Source organism: Oryx dammah, unplaced genomic scaffold, assembly GCF_014754425.2.
Source record: "Oryx dammah isolate SB20612 unplaced genomic scaffold, SCBI_Odam_1.1 HiC_scaffold_27, whole genome shotgun sequence".
In the NCBI taxonomy this organism is placed as follows: domain Eukaryota; kingdom Metazoa; phylum Chordata; class Mammalia; order Artiodactyla; family Bovidae; genus Oryx; species Oryx dammah.
In genome coordinates, this window is record NW_024070211.1 from 107,735,512 (window position 1) to 107,758,882 (window position 23,371).

The 23,371-nt window shown below is 41.9% G+C and overlaps 1 protein-coding gene and 1 non-coding gene across 2 annotated transcripts in view; one reads left to right on the top strand and one right to left on the bottom strand.

The window, feature by feature from the left end:
• The window catches only part of STK39 (serine/threonine kinase 39), a 315,997-nt gene that overhangs the window by 15,394 nt on the left and 277,232 nt on the right, over positions 1-23,371 (bottom strand). Inside the window, exon 17 of the mRNA XM_040229269.1 lies at positions 4,709-4,773. Within this exon, the coding sequence (XP_040085203.1) occupies positions 4,709-4,773 (65 nt within the window). The remainder of the gene's footprint in view (positions 1-4,708; positions 4,774-23,371) is intronic.
• On the top strand, positions 20,273-20,344 carry TRNAC-GCA. Its single transcript has one exon. It is a non-coding gene; the product is annotated as a tRNA-Cys (tRNA).

The following is a 23,371-nucleotide window of genomic DNA, read 5'->3' on the forward strand; positions in this document are numbered from 1 at the left end:
ATGGACTGGTTGGATCTCCTTGCAGTCCAAGGGATTCTCAAGAGTTTCTCCAACACCACAGTTCAAAAGCATCAATTCTTTGGTGCTCAGCTTTCTTTATAGTCCAACTCTCACAACCATGACCACTGGTAAAACCATAGCCTTCACTAGATGGACCTTTGTTGACAAAGTAATGTCTCTGCTTTTGAATATGCTGTCTAGGTTGGTCATAACCTTTCTTCCAAGGATTAAGTGTCTTTTAATTTCATGGCTGTAGTCACCATCTGCAGTGATTTTGGAGCCCAGAAAAATAAAGTCAGCCACTGTTTCCCCATCTATTTGCCATGAAGTGATGGGGCTAAATGCCATGATCTTAGTTGTGTGAATGTTGAGCTTTAAGCCAACTTTTTCACTCTCCTCTTTCACTTTCATCAAGAGGCTCTATAGTTCCTCTTCACTTTCTGCCATAAGGGTCATCTGCATATCTGAGGTTATTGATATTTCTCCTGGCAATCTTGATTCCAGCTTGTGCTTCTTCCAGTCCAGCGTTTCTCATGATGTACTCTGCATAGAAGTTAAATAAGCAGGGTGACAATATACAGCCTTGACGCACTCCTTTCCCTATTTGGAACCAGTCTGTTGTTCCATGTCCAGGAGATCCAAGACAGAAGAGACTCTAGATGTACATTAGAGACACAAATAAGATTCTACACAATTTTGTTAGGTAGGAAGTGAAGGGATGAGGGATGAAGGTGACCTAGCCAAAAAGGATGCAAGCTGGTCTCTAAACCCTGCCCCAGAAATGCCCAGGAGAGCTCACAGAAATGCTACAGAAAGAACCTCAGAGATTTTTCCAACTCCTGCAAGTACGCCCTAGGCACACAGTGGATATAAACTAACCACAGGGGTTCTCCAACTCCAGCACATGCATACATGCAGAGCTGTGTCAAGTAACCTCTGGCAGCTAGCAGTCTGTAAAGGATTCATAAATATTCTATACATACATAAATTTGATTATAACAGACTGAATTATGCGAAAGACATAAGTAATAGAGCCTGTTGTGCAACTTGCAAGTGTCAATCAAAACTCTCAGTCCCCACCCATCTAGATGAATATGTGAAATCACTATTTTGCATGTGCCCAGACATGCCCCATTCCCTGATTGTCCATGAGTGTACCTATTTGCATTTTGCACAGGACACGAACCAAGAGGAGGAGACAGGGAGTATAAAAAGGGAAGTCAAGAGGCATCATTGACACTCCTTCAGGGCTGGCCATCTTCGGCCTATTTAATAAAAAGAGCTTGAGCTGTAACCAGTCTGTTTTTAACACTTCCTACTATGAGACAGGAGCTGAGAAAACCTGCCTGCTTGAGCTGTAACAAGACTAGAACTGAGGGAGAGAAATACGCCAACCTAAAAATTTCAATATGATATAACCTTCCAGAGAGAGAATACTGGAGGAGAATCAAGACCAGGATTGGATGTCCAAAAGAGCTTGCTGGATAAGTGAAATTAAAGCAGAAAACTGGAACGTGCCTAGGTATTGGTGAGTCAGAGCCCAGGCTGGGTGAAGTTGGGAGACAAGGATATTTTAGTAAGAGGGAGTACATTCAAAGGGTCAGTGGAGGAAAACAGGAACAGGACTAGAGAAAAAAATGAATGAATGGGGGGTGGAGTCAAGAAAGGCAGAGCAGGATCTAAAGGAGGTTTGACTGGGGGGTACTTCCTTAGCCACGTTGTTTGAGTTTCAGAAGAGGACAGTGGAGAGTCAGTCAAGTATCTGGGGGCATTCTGGAATTAAGGATTCAGGGCAAATAGATGGCGAAACAGTGGCTGACTTTATCTTTCTGGGCTCCAAAATCACTGCAGATGGTGACTGCAGCCATGAAATTAAAAGACGCTTGCTCCCTGGAAGGAAAGTTATGACACAACCTAGACAGCATATTAAAAAGCAGAGACATTACTTTGTCAACAAAGGTCCATCTATAGTCAAGGCTATGGTTTTTCCAGTGGTCATGTATGGATGTGAGAGTTGGACTATAAAGAAAGCTGAGTGCCGAAGAATTGATGCTTTTGAACTGTGGTATTGGAGAAGACTCTTGAGAGTCCCTTGGACTGCAAGGAGATCCAACCAGTCCATCCTAAAGGAGATCAGTCCTGGGTGTTCATTGGAAGGACTGATGTTGAAGCTGAAACTCCAATATTTTGGCCACCTGATGTGAAGAGCTGACTCACTGGAAAAGACCCTGATGTTGGGAAAGATTGAGGACAGGAGGAGAAGGGGACAACAGAGGATGAAATGTTTGGATGGCATCACCGACTCAATGGACATGAGTTTGAGTAAACTCTGGGAGTTGGTGATGGACAGGGAGGTCTGGCATGCTGCGGTTTATGGGGTCGCAAAGAGTCAGACATGACTGAGCGACAGAACTGAACTGGAATTAAGGAAGAATTACTCAGGTTAGAGCCTCATTGTGGTAAACAGAGCTGGAGGCTGGCAAGGTATAGGCAGGAAGTGCAGTTCCCGAAGAGGACCCCAGTAGGGCGGCTGAGGATAGGGAAGAAGACAGACTCAAGAGAGGGAATCCAGGGAACTAACGGATGAGAGAAGATGGAGAGTTCCACATTATTCTTATGGTTTATCTAGGGACAGTACAGAGGGTGTTTTTACAAAACCTTCAGTACTATGAACAGACTTCCCTGGTGGCTCAGACGGTAAAGCGTCTGTCTACAATGCAGGAGACCCGGGTTCGAACCCTGGGTTGGGAAGATCCCCTGGAGAAGGAAATGGCAACCCACTCCAGTACTATTGCCTGGAAAATCCCATGGACAGAGGAGCCTGGTAGGCTATAGTCTATGGGGGTCACAAAGAGTCGGACACAACTGAGCAGCTTCACTTTCACTTTCAGTACTATGAAAGGGCTGGGGTAGCCACTCCTATTTTATAGGTAAGTGAATTTAGAGACAATGGGAATAAGCCAGCATAAAAGTTTTAATCTCTTGTCCCTAGGTTTACATGTTCAAAGTTTGGAAAATGTCCTGGAGGTATTATATGCTGTAACTTCTTTTTTTGCAGAATAAAAAATGAATAAAGAAACATTAATTCTGACTTGAAATGCAGACATGGGGTGCCATTTTTCTTGTCCATATGTCCTCATATAAATGAAATATGTTTACAAGATGCAGGTGAATTAAAAACATAACAGAAGTGAAAAGAAGATTCCTAAGCTAGAAGATAAATTTTCCAATTTGTTAATTTCTCACTCTTTGTCTGACTAAAATGCTCTTTTATTATCAAAAGAAAATTAATTTCTTCAGCTGAATTCTTTCTGTGAAAATCTTTGTGTTTTTCTTTTATCACTCAGCCTGGCCATCTGAAATTAGATGAAGAGCAAGGTCCAGAAAGTTAATTAGCACTAGGCTAACATTTACTGTAACGAATCATTTAGCATTTTTTGGCCATGCACGTTTTCCATTAAATTTTCACAAGAAATAAAAAAGACCATTAATATGTTGTGCACAGCAAAGTGTTGGTCATCTAGATCTTAAATTGCTTAGCACTCTGGCTGGCCCTTGCTAAGATTAATTTATAATTTAAAAATTTAGTCATTTACTATACTGTCTGCAAAAACTTTCCAGAAAAGCATCATTTTTGACTAGTTGGACTTCTCTCTGTTTCTAGCCAGGATCACAGGCTCTTAGTTTCACAAGGACCCCAGAATGCTCCATATCTGTATCTCTGTGGCCACCCTACTTTATAAACTTAAAAGCTACTAGTGCAGAAAAACTGCTGGAATACTTCCCCTCTATGAGAATCTGTTACTGTGATTTGAAATGTGGAGTTAAAACGCCATGTCTTTGTTCAGTAGCTTTCAGAGTGCAGTTCTACAATCGCTTCCAGTTACTTAAACCATTTCTACAACAATCGGCCTCAATTTTTAAAAGTTAGGACCACTTGGCTTTGTTAAGAGTGTTGCTTCGAACTCAGATTAATTTGTCTTTCTGGTCAAGTTGCCGTACAAACTGGAAGCAAAAGGGTGCAGACTTCAAGACTTCTCAAATGGCTACTCTTAAAGATGTGATGGTAAAAGAATGATTAGAAAAGTATTCCCAAGTCATAAAAAAGAACAAAATAATGCCAATTTGCAGCAATGTGGATGGATGTAGAGATAGTCATAATGAGTTACAGTAAGTCAGAGAAAGACAAATATCATATGATACTATGTATATGTGGAATCTAAAAAAAATGGTACAAATGAACTTATTTACAAAACAAATAGAGTCATAGATGTAGATAACAAGCTTATGGTTATCAGTGGGGAAAGGGGAGGTGACGGATAAACTGCGAGATTGAAACTGCCATATACACACTACATAAAATATATAACTAGTAAGGACCTACTGTATAGCACAGGGAACTCTACTCAATACTCTGTACAGACATATACAGGAAAAGAATCTGAAAAAAATAAGCAGATATATGTATAACTGATTCACTTTGCTGTATACCTGAAACTAACACACCCTTCTGAATCAATTATACTCTAATTAAAAAAAAAAATTCTCATGTTGACCAGCCAAATAACGAATGCAGAAATGGATTCCCACTTCCCTACCCCCCAAAACCAACAACAGAATTATGGAACAGGTTCTTAAATGATATTACTATTACTTGTTGGCACAGCATGGCGAAATCTTTACCTTCATTCTATAACTTTCCACTTACCAACTTAAATGTCAATGTTTTTAAAGCTTTGGGATCATCTACAATCTTCTGTAAATTAGCAGCCACTGTAAAATATAAACACAGAGAAAAAGTGTCCACATTATTTCCAATAATAGTGGATTTTCACATCAGTGCTTCAGAAAATTTGACTAATGATGCAATAACCTGCAAAATAATTTCTTTCACAGACATTACAAAGTCCATATAAATGACCAAATTACTCTCATAAAGACATTTTCTACCACAACCTACATCTTCAGTGCATCAATTAATCAGTGTACACTGGTCCCACATTTTCTACAATAAAAGAGAAATTATTTACTAGTGGAAAGTAGAGAATGATAGTAGCCCCCAGTGTTTCCACTACCTGGATTTTCTCAACACTCATTAATAAGAGATGTATTAGCCAGGACAGGGTAGTTCAAAACAAAGAGGAAACTGGTTTCTCTGGAAATAATAGGTCAGCATTTTGAACTCCTGTCCCTATAAATTCACTCAGTTCTCTGCACCCATTTTTATCAAAGTAATAAAATACAGTGGATAACCTCTACAACTCAGGCATGTGTCTTAGTGCTTTCAGAGTACAGTGATCTGTCAAAGCAGTGAATACCACCCTGAGCAACACCTGAGTTGGCTGAACAGGGTCAAGCACTAGAGGTTGTCCATTTGGAGCTCAGTAGTGCAGATACATTTTCAGTAATAGCCAGATTCATCAGAGATCTGTCCTGCTCTCTGTGGTGCCATGATGCTTCATAGAGAAGTCAGCCTTCCCTGCATGGGGTCCTGTTTATGAACAGGATTCTCATGAGATGATGCTGATAGAAGTTTAACACCTTGCTCCTTCTACCTCCAAACCCAAAGTATAAAGCATTGAATGTCAAGTACATGCTGTTGGTCCAAGAAAGAGAAGTTGGTATTGAAGAAATTAAGAGAAAGTCCTGTCCATCATTTTTATTTTCCAAGAGGAAAATCCCCTGCCACTTCAATAATCAGCCATCTAAAAAGTTGTCTGAATACTTGAAGAAAAATTTTAAGAGAAAAATAGTAAACATACAAACATTTTGAGAAAAATGTTTCAAGTATAAAGTTTCTAAGTAGAAAATAGTCTGTGCAAATTTTATTTTTCTCTAAGGTAGGCTGAAAACAACCTAGATACATGGAGTTTTGACAGAATAGTTTCATTTAATCCATCTGCTGCAGAGGAAAAAAAATGAAAATTAATTCTTCACTATGGCCTGTTTCTCTTCATAAACCATAATTGCAAACACCGTTTTATCTTCATCTTGACCTTTTAATACTCCCAATCTGAGTAACTGACAAAGTTTCATTTGTGCTAACACCTCTCACCCCCATTCATCTTTTTCTCTCCCGTGTTTTTGCCCACACAAGCAAATGTACACACACATCACGTAGAGATCCTGAGCCACCAACCTCCATCTTCTTTTGGCTTCCTCCACAGTTTCCCAAACTTATCTCAGATACAAAAATCATCTGCTAATCAGCGAGAAATACCGGCTCATTGAGTGCAAAGCTCTGCTGTAAAATTCTGCCCACTAAAGCCAGTATGATGTCAGGGCGTTCTGACTATATGCAGATTGCAGCAACTGAACAGAGTCACCCTCCTCTTAAAGCATGAAAGTGTTCTAGTAGTTCTTTGGATCTGAGCTAATTTCATGAGTGGCCATAAAGTCCCCACATGAATTTCAGCCCTTTCATTAGAGTCTCTCCACTAATGTAGATGATTTACTGCCTTGTTCTGGGTCATCTGTTTCCAGTCTGCTCTCTAATGTTCCGCCAAAAGCAGAGCTGTGTCCTACACTAATTCACAACCCTCCCTCTGGTGGACACACATCTGTGCTAGGGCTAGTTTCCAAGGAATGTGGCTAGAAGCAGGCTACAGCTTGGAGGGCAACACTGAGCTGCTGGCATCTTAAACAATCATCCCAGAAACCACATCCCCAGTTGTGAACCCTGCACCTCGAAGGACATTGGAAATTCAAATTCTGTCTTCTGCTCAAAGCAAAAATAGCAAAACTGGTCACTTACCTGATTACTTATCCCAGCTGCTAGGCTTATTTTCAATTTAGTTGATTCTAATTTGTTGTAAAGTGCTACAAAATAACTTCATTTAACTGACATCACATAAAATTCAGGGTGATGCTAATTTCTCTTCTAGTAGCAATGCTCATTAAAAAGATGGGTGTCACTGTTTTCTCCCTTCTCCTGACTGCACCTGGAGTTCTAAAATAAAAAAACGCTCCTTACCTGGAACGTGACCTGAGAAGGAAAGGCTGGTTGTTACTTTAGACTTCCTCAAGTATGTGCTGATAACTTCATGTTTTAAGATACCCTAGTTTCCAAAAAAAAAAAAAAAAAAAAAAGGCGGGGGGCCTTCTAAACTCAGTGACCGTCAACTCATTTCGGATCCCTCTCAGCTTCCCCAAGTAAGACTCACTCACCTAGTTTCTGAGGCAGACTCCTTGAACTTGTCCCTCCCCTCCTCCGCAGCCCACTGCCTTTGGTCTTGGTGCTTTCTCTGTGTCTTGACCACACAGGACACAGGTGATACTCACTGAGGCCTTCTTGCCTACACCGGGGTACATTGACACCTTTGTGTGAACAGTCTATTTTTTTTTTTCTATTCTTGTGTCCCTGCATCACACTTCAGGCTTGAATTTCTATCAGGGCTAGAAGTTTCTGTCTGCTCTCTTGGATAACATCTAGCCTAAGTATTGTCCTTTATAAAGCTGTAATAATAACATTAACCACAAGGGAGAAGGATGCTAATGTTCAATACTCCCGTGAATCTAACAGAGAAGGAAACAGGACTGTCCCAGGGGATAATGGAGTTGATATCTCTCTGGCAAACTAAGTCAGGCATTCCCCAGACACTGGCTTCTCCATAATTTCCTTGTACTACTCAAATTCTGCACGCTTTGACAGCAAAGTCACAGTTAGATAATGACTATTTACAGTTTGTGTTTGTATTCTGAGTGATCATTCAAAACATGAACTTTTCTCCCCGCATGCTAGCGTGTTTCACCTTAATCTCATATCGTAGTGATGTTCTAATGGAGGTGACTTACTTGGAGCTATTCTCAAACAAAAGCTTTGGGGGAAAAGCACACCAAATGAACCCCAAGGCTGATGTATTCCCTGATCAAGAAATCCTGAGGCAAAAGCACAGACGTGGGTTACCTGACAAGATGATAACATCATAGTATGTTTTACTCAAAGACACACCCTGTAGGTTGCATGGGTACAGAAAGGTGGCATGAAGATAGAGACATGGGTGCCAAAAGAGAATTCAAGCTCGAAATAAGGAGAAGAGGAGAGGCTAGGAGGCTGGGGTTCTTAGATACTGCTGTAACACTAGTGCAAAGTTATGGCTAATTAACAGCTCAGTTTGGGACAAAGGGAGAGATCCGCCCTATGATTTTCTCTAAATGTCTGGGCTCTTATCTTCAGGGGATGCCGTGTAGCACAGTGTGCAACAGCCTGAACTCTCCAGCCAGGGCGCCTGCATTCAAATCCCCCCTCCTTAGAGCTGCATGGCCCCATGGACTTGGGCAAGTTTTCTTAGCCTCTTTGTGCTAGGAGTTATGCGTCTGTAAGAGGTAGATGGTAATGGTGCCTACTAACAGGGTTGTTCTTAGGATTAAGTTAATAGCAAAGTGCTTAGAATGATGCACGATGTGCGGCAAGTACATAATAAACATTAGCTTATTGCCTCTGCCCGGGACACCCGCGAATCTTAACTGGTTTCCTTGCCTTCAGTCTAAACATCTCAAGAGCCCTGTTTCTCACACCAGAGTTACCTGGAGAATTTAAGTCATAAATCGGAACATGTTGCCTCCTTAGGTAATACTTTTTAATTGTTTCCATCAACTTTGGGATAAAGCTCTCAAGTTTTTAATGTGGTCCATCAGACTCTCCATGGTCCAGCCTCACCTACCTCCCTAGGCATTTTTTTTTCTTTTTTCCATTTCCTACCCTGAAATTTTCCCAGGAAAATTCTGTAACCCTCACTCTCCTCTACATCTCTACCACCAAGTACTGAAATTGTGTTCTTTTCATCTGATTTTCCCACCATATACTGATAACTCAGACAAAATCAGCCTTCTATGCAAAAGGTTTAACGTCGACATACATGCATTCATTCCTGTTGTTCAGTCAGTTAAGTCGTGTCCAACTCTTTGTGACCCCATGAACTGCAGCATGCCAGCCTTCCCTGTCCTTCACCATCTCCCAGAGTTTGCTCAAACTCACGTCCATTGAGTCAGCAATACCATCCAACCATCTCATCCTCTGTTGCCCTCTTCTCCTCTTGCCTTCAGTCTTTCCCAGAATCAGGGTCTTCTCCAGTGAATCAGCTCTTCACATCAGGTGGTCAAAGCATTGGAACTTCAGCTTCAGCATCAGTCCTTCCAATGAATATTCAGGGCTGATTTCCTTTAGGACTGACTGGTTTGATTTCCTTGCTGTCCAAGGGACTCTCAAGAGTCTTCTCCAGCACCATAATTAGTAAGCTTCAATTCCTCAGCGCTCAGCCTTCTTTATGGTCTAACTCTCAAATCAGTACATGACTACTGGAAAAGCCATATATGTCATATATATATATATATGTCTCATACGTTTCATATATATATGAGATATCCACCTACACAGAAACGGATGATTGTTCACGACCTCAACTGCTACAACACAAGTATAACCTCCACCATCTTTTCTAGATTTGTACAATAACCTGTTATCTCCCTGCTCCCATCCCACTCACTCAGGTCTGACCTCCACCCAGCAAGCAGATGAGCCTTCTAACATATAATTAGAGAATGTGACTTTTCTATTCAAAGTCCCCTGCCCGCTTTGCAGCTCAGAGTGAAAAAGCAGTCTCTACAAGGAGCAAGCCTCCCAGTCCACGTCTGACCTCATCCCACATCATTCCATTTCCAGCTGCCCCTGCTCCAACCACAGCAGCCTCGGGTCTGCTTCCCAGGTGCTCAGAGCCAGCTTCTACTCAAGACCCTCTGTACACGCTGTTCCCTGCTTCTCCACGACTCTCCCTTCCAAGTTGCTGCTCACATGTCTCCGGCTACCCTATCAATACCCCTACACAGCCCACTCTCTACTTCTTTACCTACAATTTTTTTCATAGCATTTATCATCACCAGACCTGCTATATATTTATGAATTTCTGGATACAGCTTTTCACTCACCACCCCACTCCCCACAAGGCACAGAAACAGAAACTCCAGTGACTGCAGGAACTTTACCTGTCTGTTCATTGCTACGTTCCTAGTGCCTGACAGGTAGTGTCAACACAGAGGGTTCTAAGATTCTAAAAATCTTGGGTTAATACCCTCTTACAGAAGAATTATTCATATCTTAGGAGGTCTACAAATGTGTCTCCTAAGCAGTAACCTAGTTTATTTTCCCAAAGCAAATCAATTAACTCTTGGCTCATCTCAAATGAATACTGAGTATCCCTAGGCAACCATGACTTTAAAGACTGGCCATCAACAGGCACAGGGAAAACGCTCAGCATCGCTAATTCCTAAAGAAGTACAAATCAAAACTACAATGAAAGACCACCTCACACCAGTCAGAATAGTCATCATGAAAAAGTCTACAAAATAACAAATCCTGGGGAGGGTATGGAGAAAGGGTAATTCTCCTACACTGTTGGTGGGATGTTAGTGGTTGATGCAGCCACTATGGAAAACAGTATGGAGTTGCCTCAAAAAAAGTAAAACTGTAATTACTGTATGACTCAGCTATCCCAGTCCTGAGCATATATACACAGAAAAAGCTATCATTCAAAAAGATACCCCCACCCCTGTGTTCACAGCAGCACTATTCACAACAGCCAAGACATGGGGGCAACCTGAATGTCCATCAACAGAGGAAAGGATAAAGAAGATGTGGTCCACAGGCACGATGGACTACTCCTCAGCCATAAAAAGAACGAAATGATGCCATTTGCAGCAACATGGATGGACTCAGATGATCAGACTGAATGAATGAAGTCAGAAAGACAAATGCCATAGAATATCATTACGTGGAAATCTAAAACATGGCACAAATGAACCTATCCGCAAGACAGAAACAGACTCACCGACACAGAGAACAGACTTGTGATCCCCAAGGCGGGGCGGGGAGAGTGAGAAAGGGAGGGATTGGGAGTTGGGATTAGCAGATGCAAGCTATTATACATACAGTGGATGAACCGCAAGGCTCTACTGTAAAGCACAGGGAACTGTATTCACTATCCTATGAATAAACCAAGACGGAAAAGAATGTAAGAATGTATGTATATGTATAGCTGAATCACTTTGCTGCACAGCAGAAATTAACAAGACATTGTCAATCAACTATACTTTAGTAAAAAAATAATAAAGACTGGCCATGTTTCTTTTAAAACTGAGATATATGTCTCTTTCAATTCTGGTTTCCTCGGTGTGTATGCCCAGTAGTGCTGGGTGGTGGATTCATGTTGATGTATGGCAAAACCAATACAATATTGTTAAGTAAAAAATAAAATAAAATAAAACTGAGATATAAATGACATATAATACCATATTAGTTTCAGGTGTACAACATATTTTTTATGTATGTATATGTTATGTATGATCCCCACATCAGGTCTAATCAACATCCATCACCACATGCTGGGCCCAGGGTGTAGCCACAGTGAGTCCCCAAAAGCCCACTGACAAGTGTTTCTCAGCCCACTGTAGCCTTGTGTATTCTGTGGACGCGAGCCCCTTTGGCTTTCAAAGCTAGATGGGTTGGGGGCTCATCTCTCAGGTGCAGGTCTTAAAAGCTCGGGTGCTAGAGGTGGGCTTCAAACCCTCCTCAGGGAGAAGCTTGGAGTTGAGTTCCCTCCCAATGTGGGACATCATGCCATGGTGGGGGCTTAGGGCACAATTGTGTCTCAGCCCCTCCCACTCATTTCAATGTGGGCTTTTCCTCATTTGCCTGATATGAAGGAGCTGCCCAGCTAACTTGGGGGTTTCTTTCAAAGGAAATTATTCCACACATAGCTACAGATTCAGTGCGTCCATGGCTGATTTCAGCATCCTCCTGTGTCAACATCTTGAACTGGAACCAAGGATTTATCTTGACCCATTTCTCTCATCTGTTACCTCTCATCTGTCTGCAAATCTATCTGCAATTTCCGACAGTTTTGCCTTTAATATAGATTTGCAGTGATTTATCTCTTTTCATCTCTATCTCCTTCTCTCTATTTCATCCACAAGGAAGCACCAATATTGACTGACTTTCACTCCTTTTTTTCAGAGGACAGTCTAGCTTACTTTCCAGGTCAACTAGCCAGACTAGCATAAGTGGCCCCCAGACAAAGGGAACCCACAGTGGGTAGTAGAGGATGGACATGGTGAGTATTGGCATGACCTCAAGGCCAGCTGCCACAGTAGGGACCAAAGGTCACACCACTGACCTTCCCTGGTTAGCTCTCCCCTGGGAAATGAGAGCACCCACTCCTGGAGGAACAGTCCCCAGATGGGTCCATGCAGGACCACAGCAGTGAGTGCTATACGGTGCTGCCCAGGCCTTCTCTTCAGGAACGAGGCAACCATCCTGGAATCTGCAGGGGTTTCTCGTGGCTAATGAATCTCAGCTTCATCCCTCTTTGGGGATTCCCTTCACCAAAGTGTGCTGTCTCTCCCCAAAGGCAGCCTGTGTCAATGGACTGGTCATGAGGGCAGAAAGGCCCCAATGCCTCAAGGCAGGACCATTCCAAGGGTCAGCTCTGATCCAAAGCTCCCTGTGGGATTAGCGAAGGTTTTGGCTGTGGTTGAATCCTAGTTTTAATTCTTCTATCTGCAAAATTCTACTTCCTTTAGTCCCTCACAGATGTCAACCATGAAAGCACTCCTCAAAAAATCATCTGCATGAAAAAAAAAAAAATCATCTGCATGAAAACGTATGCCTCCCAGTCTTCTCCCTGGGAAAACTTAGGACTCCATCCATGGATAGACATTATACAATCATCTCAGAAGGTGTTCTCATTATTAAAATTTAGGACAGTAAAAATGATAGATAAAATGTTCAGGGAAAAGAGGGGAAATCAGTGTATCATATGACATTTTTCTTTGCATTTTGCTCAAAATTGGGATCCTGGATGATGGGGAAAGACAGTAGTTTAAAAGAGATTTTAGGAATGTTACAGGTACTATAAGCAAGCAACCTATGACATCACAATTTTAAACAGAGTTGAGTATTACTATTATTTACATGTAGCAGGAAGGGATTATGGGGAAATAATAGAAACAGAAATCTACTTGCCATTTTCATTAAGGTTTGGGCAGATTCCAGTTAATTACTATTATCCTGGTGTGATGGGAAAGTCTGAAACAGTATGGAATAGCTAAAGTGGCTGTATTGAATGTGTCCTCTAAAATATAATAATAAAACTGATATTCTTGTCCTGAACTTCCTTTACTGTGCTTAAGGTATAATTTTATGAACTGGACCACAGCATGGTAATCAAAGTGTCCAAAAATCATTATGTTATTATTGTTCATTTTGAAAGCAATGAAATGGTATAATCAATGCAACTGCAGACTCACTTAGCTGGTAGAGGTGACGCACCATTCTGTTTATAGTTTACTGTGAAGAATGGCTAAACTTTAAAGTCGTGCTTGCCAAGAATACCCAACGTTCATCTGAGATAAAGATAAGAATTTATTTATTTGTTTTGGAAGAGAAAAGAGGATTACTGCTTAGCAGACACAGTTGTTGAAAGGATGTTAGTTCTTTAAAAAAAAAAAATAGGAAGAATTCTATTAGCCTGGGATTTTTAGTACCGGAACCCTCTAAATTGTAGGCAAAATTTTGTCCTCACGTTACTGGGGAAAGGGAGTGTAGCTTTCACCAGATTCTTATGGGGTCATGTCCTTAATAACCTTAATAATCCTTGTTCCAAATATTTATTACCATCTTCTCTTACACTAATGCAAGCAACTCGGAGGTGGGCCTTTTGTTTCTTTTTATAACAGCCTTACTGAAGTATAAGTGACATACAATAAACTGTACATATTTACAGAGTACAATGTGGTGAATTTTGACAGGTGTTATAAGCTAATAAAACCATCAACACAAGCAGGATAATCAACATATTCATCACATCCCAAAATTTCCTCAGACCCTTTATAACCAACCCCATTACCCCTCACTTTTATTCTCTCCAGGAAACCACTATTCCATTTTCTGTCACTGTAAATTAGCTTGCATTTTCTGAAATTTCATTGAAGTGGAGTCATAAAGTATGTGCTCATCTTGCTGGCTTTTCTCACACATCATAATCATTCTGAAATCTATCCATGTTGCGGGTGTATCAGAAATTCTTTTTTTGCGAAGAAGTGTTCCACTGTATGAGTATATGACAGTTTGTTTTTGTATTCACCTCTTGATGGACATTAGGACTGTTTCCAGGGTTTGCTATTAAAAATAAAGCTGTCATCAACATTCATACACACGTCTTTGTATAGACATATGTCTCCCTTTCACTTGGGTAGATACCTAGGAGTAGAATGGCTAAATCATATGGTGAAAGTGAAAGTCGCTCAGTCGTGTCTGACTCTTTGCGACCCCATGGACTACATATATAATCCCTGGGATTCTCCAGGCCAGAATACTAGAGTTGGCAGCCTCTCCCTTCTCCAGGGGATCTTCCCAACCAAGAGATCAAACCCAGGTCTCCCACACTGCAGGCAGATTCTTTAGCAGCTGAGCCACAAGGGAAGCTCAGATCAGATGGTAAATATATGTTTAACTTTTAAAGAAATTGCCAAAATGTTTCTGAGGGTGATTGTGCCATTTTTATAATGCCACCAGCAGTGTATGAGAGAGATCCAGTTTCTTACACACTTTTCAGCACTTAGTGTGATCAGTCATTTTAATTTTAGCCATTCCAACTAATGCGTAGTGAAGTTTCACCATAGTTTTAAATTGCATTACCTTAATAGCACATCCTTCCATGTTCATATTTGGTAGTCTTTTTATAGCCACTTTCTGACAAAGTATTAAGAGGTTCCATAAAAATAAGTGTGGCTTTTCTGGGTTAAGTTGAAGGTTTTTTCCTACAAAGAACCAAAAGTTTTTGTTGAGGTACCCTAGGCATTTCTTCATCTAAGAAGAAAAATGTTCCGAGAGTGTGTATCAGATCTTCTAGACCATGTAGCCAATGAATAACACATTTATACAGGTATCAGACAGAGCTCCAGCAGCACCTGCCTTTATCCTGGAGAGTCTCCCAGAGCTTCCTGTACTGTTCAGATACCTCAGTTCTCCTCCCCTAGGGGTTTGTTGACGTGCAAGTCTCAAGTCTGAGTTGAATTAAAGAAAAGAAGGAAATGATCATATCACAGAAGGGAGAAGAGATAAGACATAGGAAATTCATCCAACTTTGATTTCTGGAAGCACCAAGAAAAGCTTTTCCATGTCCACAGCAAAAAGGTTTTATTTAATTATGCTAGATATCTAGATTCCAAGAGAAGAGTCTTACACCCAGAGGCACATTCCGGAAATGTTAACACGACTATCTGTATCAAAAGCATGAAGCCAAGAAAATACTCTGGGAATCTGAGGACAAGCTCACAACCACTGTTGAGGGAAGACTTACACCCGCATTAACTAAGTACAACCAAGACAAAAAGCTGACTGCTCTCCAGTGTACTGTATGTATAAGACTAAAAACGATCTGTCTCCCCCTTGGTGCCTATAATCCCTTGATTAAAAACAAAAATACTCACACAAATAAGTCTGTACAACCTAAGTCTGTATAAGTCTTTAAGCCGTCTCTACAATCTTGTAAAATCTTGTAACTTTTAGGAAAATTTTGATCAGTCAGAGGAAAGATGCCAAAGGGAAATAAAACAATGAACTTCACAGGATGGATTTTTTTTCTTATTGTCACTCTTGTTTTACCTTAATCTGTTTTATAAAGAGGTTCTGCAATCAGTTCAGTTCAGTCGCTCAGTCGTGTCCTACCCTTTGCAACCCCATGAACTGCAGCACGCCAGGCCTCCCTGTCCATCCCCAACTCCCGGAGTTCACTCAAACTCACATCCATCGAGTCAGTGATGCCATCCAGCCATCTCATCCTCTGTCGTCCCCTTTTCCTCCTGCCCTCGATCCCTCCCAGCATCAGTCTTTTCCAATGAGTTAATTCTTCGCATGAGGTGGCCAAAGTACTGGAGTTTCAGCTTTAGCCATGTATTAATAAAACACACACAGGCTTAAGGATTAACCCAGTGGCTTCTGGGCTGGGAAGAACTTTGGAAAAGTTAACATTAATGAGACAGTAAACACCCTGATACAAGGAATACTGCTTAAATTACAGGCCAACGCAGCCAAGTGAGGCCAAGTCACCTGGCCTGAGCACAAAGAGAGGAGAAATCGGAAGGCCTGGCACGTGGTGGCAGCCTGCCAGACACAAGCAGTTCTCATGCTGGGGGCCCACCGACGCAGTGGAGGAGAGAGCTAGGCTTCTGTTTACATCTCCTGGCACTGCCCCAGAGAAGGATACTTCTTTTATCTTTACTGCTTGAAGTCTCTTTTTTCTTTCTCATGCTATACTCCAAAGCCTTTAAAGTAAGGGTTTAGTAGCCAGTGAACGGTATGGAGCAAGGCTGAACCATTATCTTCTTTAATAATAAGAAATGAAAACAAGGGCTGCCTGAGTCTTCACTCTAGGTTAGTTCATGGCCTAAAAAACAAAGGACATGGTCACCCTACTTACAAGGGACCAGGCTGAGGCTCCTTGAAAGCAGACACTGCCAGTCACCTCAAGATCTCCCATTAGTATCCAGCACTAGGCCTGGCCCCCAGCAGACACTGGACAAGCTAACAAAGAAAAGATCAGCAAGTACTTGGCTGCCAAGATTAGAAAGCATTATTTTCAGAAGCTGACATCCCCTCACCTCAAAGGTGAAAAAGATACGCAGAGCTCATTAGGGTGAAGTTACAAAAGCTTACTGTATGAGAACTCCACCCTCCACTGAACATGACCGTCTCACCCTGCAGAAGTCACCTCCCTGACCACCTTCCTTCTCCCCGAGTAGCAAAGGCCAAGGGGGCGCTCAGACTCCTTGTCTGTTTAGCTCACTGCTGTACACCCAGTACCCAGCACAGGGTCTGCCTCAAAGGAGGTGTACATAACTCAAGATGGAATGAATGAAAAGAAACTAGTGGTATATTATTTTCAAAGATAACATGTTAACTCTTCTAGGCATCTGCAATTAAATCTGAATCTTACTCTCTCCTTAACAGAGGATCTGTTTCACAGTAAGGAAAGGCTAGGCAATTAGAAACTAGTGGAGATGGAATTATTCTCCTTTATGGTGGAAGGAAGGGGTGAAGCCTCTCTGTCCCTAAAATTTGACTAAACTTATAAGAAGTTCAGGCATTCAGGTGTATTCCTTCTGATTAAAGCATATTTAACTTGAGACATCCTCACTCCTGCTTCCTGTGTTAGGTCTTCCAGAGGCTGGAGGTTGGGTATGAACTCACACTTAGCCCATCTTTTAATTATTCGAGATGGTCAAAATAACGCCCTATGTCTCCTCTCCCTCAAGTATACCATAGGACTCAGACAATGTTCTCCTACATTCCTGTGCCTGCTCCCATCCCAACTTGAAAACTCAGAGCCTTCTGGACTCTTAATTTCTGCTGTTTCCAACCCTCCAGAGTCTCAAGGCAGGGAGAGGTGGGCAGAAGTACTAACTCAAAGATCCTTCAGGTATCTATTTCATCATGAGGACATATTAAGAGCTGATGAGATCACTGAGAGCTCAGCTCTTCTGAGTTATAGGGCAAAGGCTGGGGGTAGAAAGCACAGAGTGTTAGAAATTGGGTTCAAGAGCATTCAAGCTATTGCTTGTTAAAACCCATTACTTTTTAAAAGCAGGTGAGCATTCTCGTACGTGTACTGTAAGCATCCAGCTATTAAACTAATTATTAAACTAATCTTACAAGAGTGTGTACCCTAAGCTGGTGTTCCTGCTAGACTTAGGGGATATGCAAATGCAAGTAATGCAAACCTTGCCTTGCTTACTGTGTGGGTGGATTCATAGAGGAATAATCACATGAGCACTGCTGGTGAGGTAGGAATATGGAGCGAGGACGGCACAGAGGCAAACAGCAGAGAGAGAACCGCCTGCAGTGCAGGCCTGGGTTCCATCCCAGGGCCGGGAGGATCCCCTGCAGGAGGGCATGGCAACCCTCTCCAGTATTCTTGCCTAGAGAATCCCCATGGACAAGGAGACGGGCGGGCTACAGCCATGGGGTCGCAAAGAGTCTGCACGACTAAGTGACTAAGCACAGCAGAGCAGGCTTCAGAGACAAAGCAGAGCAGGCCTCTGACCTTGCTTCTAACCTGCTTGGATACTGCCCTGACTGTGAGCTTCTGCCTGCTGACTTCCAGCACCACAGGTAAGAAAGGAGGAATCTTGAGACTGTTGAGCCCCTGGAGGGGATCTGGCCAACCAAGCTCCAGGTTTAACAATATTCCAAGTTTTACATGACAAAACAAACAGCATTAACATGAAACCAGAGCCACAATTTGCTCACAGATTTATGATGATAACAGTTTTCAACCTGGGATTATAAGCCAGGACTGAACTGCAATCTTTGAGGTCTCACCCACAAGCGGATGTGCTGCCTAGGACCTGTTGCCAATTGGGACTCCAGATGTGCTGTGACAGCGGGACCTCCCAGCACTGTTTGAATCTGGATGGTGGTTGAAACCTAATTCGGTGATGTATCCTCTGCTGTGTTTATTTCTCTTTTATGTTAATGTTAGTATATTAAAAGTAAGCTAGATAATTCTCTCATAAATATTGGTATTATTTATATATAACGAGTGACTTATTTTGTTAACAAATCCTTTGAACCTGAGACAAATGTGAAAACTTTTGGCAAAACAGGGATGAAGGGAGACACAGGTAAGGAGCCAGCTGAGGCCAGGCTTCCACCAGGGAGTGCGGACTTTCTGCTATAGGAACAGGGCTTTAAACATGACATCAGGTAATAATGATGTTAACTATACGTATTGAGGAATGTTATTATTTATGAAAGCTCGGAGAAATAAAATTTGGGTTTGGCTTTGTAAAAGTAAAAATACCTTAACAGTCAAGTGACATGCTGACTAGAACTAGAAATACCATTATATATGTCAACTGACTGTGTGCGTGTTAGTCGCTCAAGTCGTGTCTGGCTCTTTGTGACCCCATGGACTGTAACCCATCAGGCTCCCCTGTCCATGGGATTTCCCAGGCAAGAATACCGGAGTGGGTTGCCATTTCCTCCTCCAGGGGATCTTTCCCACCAGGGGATCAAACCGCCTCTCCTCCATTGGCAGGCGGATTCTTTACTGCTGAGCCACCTGGGAAGCCCTGACAACTTACTAATACATTTTTAAATGAAAAGCTTTATACATGTACAGCCAGTATTCATATTTACTGCTCATGTAAAGTGATGTCCTCACATAGACTGTGAAAGAAGTTAATAAATAAAAAATATTGTGTGGGTTAAGACAAATTAAAGTGAGCTTTAAAATACCCAACTTTGGTTACTCTCATGCAGGCAGCTCTGCCTCATATATTCTAAGATGCCTGGGTGCCTGGGATGTGAGCTTTAATGCAACTAACCTTACATAGAGGAGCTTTTTCCTCCCAATGATTCATTAATTGAGAAATCACTGTATCTCGCTATGTTAATTGCCCTAATTGAACAGATAAGAAACCCCCTAAGAGGGACTTCATTTTTCTTTCCTGTTATTGTTTTCTTCAGTTCAGTTCAGTTGCTCAGTCCTGCCCAACTCTTTGCGACCCCATGAATCGCAGCACGCCAGGCCTCCCTGTCCATCACCAACTCCCGGAGTTCACTCAGACTCACATCCATCAAGTCGGTGATGCCATCCAGCCATCTCATCCTCTGTCGTCCCCTTCTCCTCCTGCCCCCAATCCCTCCCAGCATCAGAGTCCTTTCCAATGAGTCAACTCTTCGCATGAGGTGGCCAAAGTACTGGAGTTTCAGCTTTAGCGTCATTCCTTCCAAAGAAATCCCAGGGCTGATCTCCTTCAGAATGGACTGGTTGGATCTCCTTGCAGTCCAAGGGACTCTCAAGAGTCTTCTCCAACACCACAATTCAAAAGCATCAATTCTTCGGCGCTCAGCCTTCTTCACAGTCCAACTCTCACAGCCATACATGACCATTGGAAAAACCATAGCCTTGACTAGACGGACCTTTGTTGGCAAAGTAATGTTTCTGCTTTTTAATATGCTATCTAAGTTGATCATAACTTTGCTTCCAAGGAGTAAGCGTCTTTTAATTTCATGGCTGCAAACACCATCTGCAGTGATTTTGGAGCCCCCCCAAAAAAGTCTGACACTGTTTCCACTGTTTCCCCATCTATTTGCCATGAAGTGATGGGACCAGATGCCATGATCTTCGTTTTCTGAATGTTGAGCTTTAAGCCAACTTTTTCACTCTCCTCTTTCACTTTCATCAAGAGGCTTTTTAGTTCCTTTTCACTTTCTTCCCTGGTGGCTCAGAGGTTAAAGCATCTGCCTGCAATGCAGGAGACCCGGGTTCAATCCCCGGGTTGGGAAGATTCCCTGGAGAAGGAAATGGCAACCCACTCCAGTATTCTTGCCTAGGAAATCCCGTGGGCACAAGAGTCTGGTGGCCTACAGTCCACGGGGTCGCAGAGATGGAAACGACTGAGCGACCTTACTTTACTTCACTTCACTTTCTGCCATAAGGGTGGTGTCATCTGCACCACAGATGCAGAAGTAAGAGCTATTATGACAAACAAATTAAAAAAAAAAAAAACAGTGGAGGAAAAAATCAGTGGAAGAACTTCAGAACTGATCATTTTTGTTTGTACATTTGTGTATTTTACCAAAACACTGTATGAATAAAAGTATCAGTGGAAAAGCAGCTTACATTGCGTCCTGATATGAGGTTAACCTGTGATAACCCCTGATAACATCCAGGGGTTATCAACTCCAGCCTTTCTTCTTCAGGCAGGATTGTTGTACATCATTCAAGCCTGGGAGGAAGCTGTTTATCCTATATCTGAGATTGTCTACAGAGGGACATTCTGATATTCCTTTATTACCCATTTTCATAGCATACCAGTTACAATATTATTACATGGTAGCTCATCTTAATGAAACCAGTAGCCTTACTGAACTTTTGGTGGGTAAAGGGCATTAATTTAGAGGGAACAGTGTCTCTCTAAATAGTAAAACATAGCCTCAAGGACTCCAAAGTGTATTACTATCATCAATAAAAACTATTAACTTGCATGCTTTGGGGTATCAAGACATTTGTTCAGTGCCTACTATAAACTATAAGAAGGTACTTTTAAAAAGGAAATAGCATAAAAATTCAACAGCTTCAAAACAACCTTATATTTAAAACTCTTAGCAGCCTAAGACCCATTGTTACAACAGGCCTGAACTTCTAACATACTCATTAAATAGAATGCAGTATTTGGGGAAAGAAAGATAATACAGAGTATGCCAGACATTTAGATCACAGAGTCTGTAGTCACAGCTTTTCTAAGTCTTACAAATATCCCACTAATCTCTCTCTAGACTGGGAATCACCAGTTATATGTGCATGGCCAGCACTATCTGGTTGAACATACACCAATATATTAAGACATTCCAACCCTGTCTGGAGTGGAGAAAGCAGAGATCATCTTAAATGTATGCTTTAGGAACACTGCATTTAATGCCAGCATCAGCTGAAATAACTATCAAAAAGATACTTTTTGTTGCTGTTATCAGAAATTATTTGAAAGAATGCCAAGGGAAGTAAGATAGCCTGCAGGGAGGATGTGCTGGGTCTCTAAGGATTGAACGGGGATTAAATCACTCATATGCTGAAAAACACCAAACTAAAGCAACCCAAGAAACAACTACTGAAATTTTTGCTTTGGTCCTTGCAATCATAGTGGAGCTTCAGAACGAGGAGATTATCAACCTTTCAGAAATGTTATCTATTTATAAAGGGGTCAGTTATCAGAAGTTCTTTGCATGTACATGAAACATAATAAAACGAATTGAATTTCAGATTTCCACTCCCCATTGCTAATAAACAGAGATCAACCTGCCTTAGATACCTAAGTGCAACAAAATGGATTTAGACTTTATGGCAGGTAGCAAGTAAAAAATAAGAGGAATAGATATCGTGGAACAAAAATGATTTGGGGAACAAAAATCAGAGGGAGACAAACGAAACACTTCTGGCAAAGGAACAGACAGGAAAGGAACACTGGTGAGGTTATTATATGGCACAGGTAGCTCACTATCCACTTAAATAAACTGCTGATTATCTTCGGAAAGGAACCCTTTTGTTGGAGGACATGGAGGGGCCTCTCACAGGGTGGCACAAGCAGTCAAAACACAGAAGAGGAGCCAGAAAAGAGATGCTGACTCAGGGATGAGCATCAATAATGCACTAAGGGATAAAAACATCAGAAGAATGTTTGGCAGCAGTGAAAAAGGAAAGCAAGACTGAACTGTGTGTGCAGGATCAGAGAACAAGTCAAGGCTGCTTATTCCCAGGCTGTTTAAGGCAGCAAGATCTCCTTAACTCTGGGCAGATCTGGCTTTTCCTACCCACTGGAAGAAATCGAATAAAATGCTGCAACTGAAGTCCATTCCAGGTTGAAAAGATGGGGGTGGGGGTGGAGGGTTCAAGGGAAGACAATGTAGTTCCCAGCTCCACAGCAGTTCCAATACAAAACTAAAGCCCTCTTTCCCCCTTTCCAGGCTTATCATAATCCTATACTTTCAGGATGTTAAGAAGAGGATTAACAGATTTAGATTAGCCAACTGTGAGAAGAGTGAGGATGTATAGATTCTGCAGCCTTTGTAAACTCTGCAATAACATCACTTCTCTTCATAGACACTTCTATGGCAACAGAGCAGTTATGAGAAAAATAAGACTTGTTAATCCTGAGGCAAAAGGTAAATAATATTTCTCTCTCTTCAGTTCAGTTCAGTCACTCAGTCATGTCCGATTCTTTGTGACCCCATGAATCGCAGCATGCCAGGCCTCCCTGTCCATCACCATCTCCCGGAGTTCACTCAGACTCACGTCCATCAAGTCAGTGATGCCATCCAGCCATCTCATCCTCTGTCGTCCCCTTCTCCTGCCCGCAATCCCTCCCAGCATCAGAGTCTTTTTCAATGAGTCAACTCTTCGCATGAGGTGTCCAAAGTACTGGAGCTTCAGCTTTAGCATCATTCCTTCCAAAGAAATCCCAGGGCTGATCTCCTTGTCCAGTCATTTAATAAAACCAATCATTAAGGAGATGATCATTGAACTCCTAATCAGATCCTGGAAGGGCACAGCAGAGGTGATCCCAGCTGGCTAAGAGCCTGATGTTTTCACAATCAGAGAGCATTCTGCAACTAGTCACCCAGGGAATACTGAAGCCTCCAAATAACACCCAATTAATCATGTCTTTCTGTGTTCCTTTTAATGAGATTTTAATTTCATTGATGGCGAGTGACCAATGGTTGATCATGTCCCTCAGTTGCTGGTTCGACTTTGAGGAATTCTGCAAACTGCAATAATGAAGTGATTCTGTTTGTAAACTCTTATCAATGATCGATAAC